Source organism: Triticum dicoccoides, chromosome 2A (genome assembly GCF_002162155.2).
Source record: "Triticum dicoccoides isolate Atlit2015 ecotype Zavitan chromosome 2A, WEW_v2.0, whole genome shotgun sequence".
NCBI lineage: Eukaryota > Viridiplantae > Streptophyta > Magnoliopsida > Poales > Poaceae > Triticum > Triticum dicoccoides.
In genome coordinates this window covers 739,365,514-739,368,402 of record NC_041382.1, presented here as the reverse complement: position 1 = coordinate 739,368,402, position 2,889 = coordinate 739,365,514, and the positions used below count along the sequence as shown (strand labels likewise).

Here is a 2,889-nt window from a genome sequence, read left to right as displayed (position 1 = left end):
CACCTTCTATCTTATTGGATCACTCTCTTTTCTCATGTTTAGTAATAATGATGCTCAGTGATTATAGCCAATTACATTGGCAATATACGCTATACTGACCATATTTTGATGAAAAGTTGTATATGAGAGCTACATGAAGTAATTCTTATCACCATTCTATTGTCTTTAATCTCGAGTCTTAATGAATCCTCTCTATCTTGGCCTTGAGTTTTGACTTTTGGGTAACACATAACTTATCATTCCCATCTGTTTGAGCACATGTTGTTTCCTTTGTGTTTTGGTGCCTTTTCTTCACACCTTGTATCTTATTGAATCACTCTCTTTTGTCATGTTTAGTAATAATGATGCTCAGTGATTATAGCCAATTACATTGGCAATATACACTATGCTGACCTTGTTTTGATGAAAAGTTGGATATGAGAGCTATATCGTCCTCTGAATTTATCTTGGCAGATCTAACCTGCAATATTGCTTGATCATGCTTTCTTGCACATTCTGTTTTATTGTAGCTGTTGAATTCCTCATGTAGATGGTATGGCAGCTCAGTGATTTTAGCCAAATAAACTTTGGTCATATACGCTATTCTGAATATGTTGTTGTAAAATAAATTTATGAGAGCTACCAATCCTTCCTTCTTTGATACTGTTATATTTCTTTGGTGATTTATGTTTATCGAAATGCTTTTGAGGAATAGGATTTTCACCTCCCTATTTGAGCTTCAGTTCTTGATTTCTCATGTATTTTTACGAATTCCAGTTCTAACGACCCATGTTTTCCCATGTAATGTCCATAGCTTTTCGAGTGGTGGGGAGGATGGATACGTGAGGCTACACCATTTTGATCCTGAGTATTTCAACATCAAGATGTAAGCCTGTGAATTTCTAAAGGTAAGACTTGTATCCCTTGCAGACAAATAACTGCAACTTCATACATTGTTGTTACTCGATGCTCTTGTTCTCGAGCGATCTCAGCGTATCGTCTTCTATGTTGTTACAAAATGTCTTGTGCTTCAGGCTTTTGCTTACATGGTCATTTCGGGGCTGCTGTTTGGTTGGTGTCCAGGCCAGGGTAGAACCAAACAAGTTTATACTAGGCCCTGTTGAAGCACCATTATTTTTCAGGCACAGTTCGCCATTTTCCGACCTTGTTTCAGGCTGCAGTTGAAAGACCTCCCTCGTACTCTGGAGTGAACATAGTTTTATTTTTTTGGCTCAGTTTGTGCAACAACTTTACTTAGCTGGATGATCTACTCTGTAATACTCCTTTCGTTCACTATTATAAGATGTTCTAACTTTTTTTCTTCTAAATCGGATGTATGTAGACGTGTTTCAGTGTGTTTGTTCACCATATGGAAGTATCAAGAACATCTTATCAGTGAATAAAGGGAGTGGTTCCTTTTTTTTGTGGTGCAATCAGCAATGGAGATGCTTAAATTGGTGATCTCGTGTTGCTTTACTTGCCAGTGTTTAACTGAAACCTTCTGCTTACGCCCAAGAATTATGCGCAGTTAGGCGTCTTAGATCGACACTATTGGATTTCTAGTTCACATAAATGCTATCTTGCTGCATACTGCTACTAACTAATAAAACGATTTGAGTCTAAACGTTACTAGCAGGTTATAAGCGTGGCGCACGCCGTGGCCGTTATTAAGTTAGATGCATTGGCGTTCATTCGCGGTGCTATGTTGGCACCCATTTGACTAGCTTGAGACAGTCTTGTGTACTTCAATCGTGCCTAGTCGCGTCAAAGGCCAGTTCTTTTGGTGGCATGAAATTTAAACCGTCTTCCTCGTTAATTGAAGCTTCTGAACTACTCTCTCTGTTCTTAAATATAGTCTTTTTAGAGATTCTAATATGGACTATATTCGAAACAAAACAAGTGAATCTACTCCATATTTAAATCTTAAAAAAAACTTATATTTAGAAACGGAGGGAGGGAGTAGTTATGAGATTACGCCTGAACAAATTTTGTAAGCGGATTGTTTTTTATGCCGAAGAAAGGTAACTTATTTTTTAAGCCACCCAAAAGAACCGGCGGTGACTAGTTTGGTCACTAATCGCCTCGTTGGTTCAGTTGAATTCGCAACAATGTTTGCGTAAGCTCTGCCAAGTAATTGCGCCAATCCTCCCTAACATCGATGTCGTCCCAGACATCGATGCCGTCACCGCCGCTTGAATTTGTGGTAATTAATACTCCCTCCGGTCCTTTTTACTCTGCACATTGGATTTGCCGAAAATCAAATTTTGCTAAGTTTGATCAAATTTATATTAGAAATTATTAGCATATATAATATTTAATAAATATAATATGAAAATATATTCAAGATGAATCTAATGATATTGATGTTCTTACGTGAATGTCTATAACTTTTTATATAAACTTGGTCAAAGTTGGATGAGATTGATTTCGGACAAACTTAATATGCAGAGTAAAAAGGACCGGAAGGAGTAGTTGCATACTCGCTATTATCGTCGCCTTCCTAGGCTCCATGGAATCCTTTAGAAGCCACCCACGCCCTCCAGTAGCGCCTCGTCACCGAGCGTGCTTCCTCGCAAGCTCCATCTCTGTTAATTGCCTCCCCGTGCATCCAGTGCCTTATCGAGCATGATCATGTGCTTAGGGTGAGCTCGTTGTCCTTCCTCTCTTCTTTGAGCCCCGTGAGAGCATCTCCACTCGTTCCCCCAATAGGCTCCCCAGAGCGCCTTTTTTAACGCCGGTGACGAAAAATCGTTCCAGTCGCGCCTTCAAATCATTGTTTATCGCTGGTTTGGGCTGAAATAACAACTGGCGATCCAAAGCCGAACCCAGCGCGCCAGGAGGCGCCTAGGGGCACTGACTGAAGCGAAAATGCGTGTGGGCCCGCGCTGTCCGCGACTTTGGACGATTTCC

At 40.2% G+C, this 2,889-nt stretch overlaps 1 protein-coding gene and 3 non-coding genes across 5 annotated transcripts in view; all 4 read left to right on the top strand.

Moving 5' to 3' along the window:
• Positions 1-1,402, top strand: part of LOC119356827 (eukaryotic translation initiation factor 3 subunit I-like) — a 5,143-nt gene extending 3,741 nt beyond the window's left edge. The window contains exons 7-8 of one of the 2 annotated variants that reach the window (XM_037623816.1): positions 794-887; positions 1,063-1,402. In XM_037623816.1, the coding sequence (XP_037479713.1) occupies positions 794-869 (76 nt within the window). In that variant the 3' untranslated portion in view covers positions 870-887; positions 1,063-1,402. Of the gene's footprint in view, positions 1-793; positions 888-1,013 lie in introns of both variants that reach the window. The other variant, XM_037623815.1, reaches the window with a different exon arrangement.
• On the top strand, positions 52-131 carry LOC119359908. The gene has a single exon (XR_005172734.1). It is a non-coding gene; the product is annotated as a small nucleolar RNA U54 (small nucleolar RNA).
• Positions 346-425, top strand: LOC119359911. The gene has a single exon (XR_005172737.1). It is a non-coding gene; the product is annotated as a small nucleolar RNA U54 (small nucleolar RNA).
• On the top strand, positions 540-620 carry LOC119359909. The gene has a single exon (XR_005172735.1). It is a non-coding gene; the product is annotated as a small nucleolar RNA U54 (small nucleolar RNA).
• Positions 1,403-2,889: the final 1,487 nt, after the last annotated feature.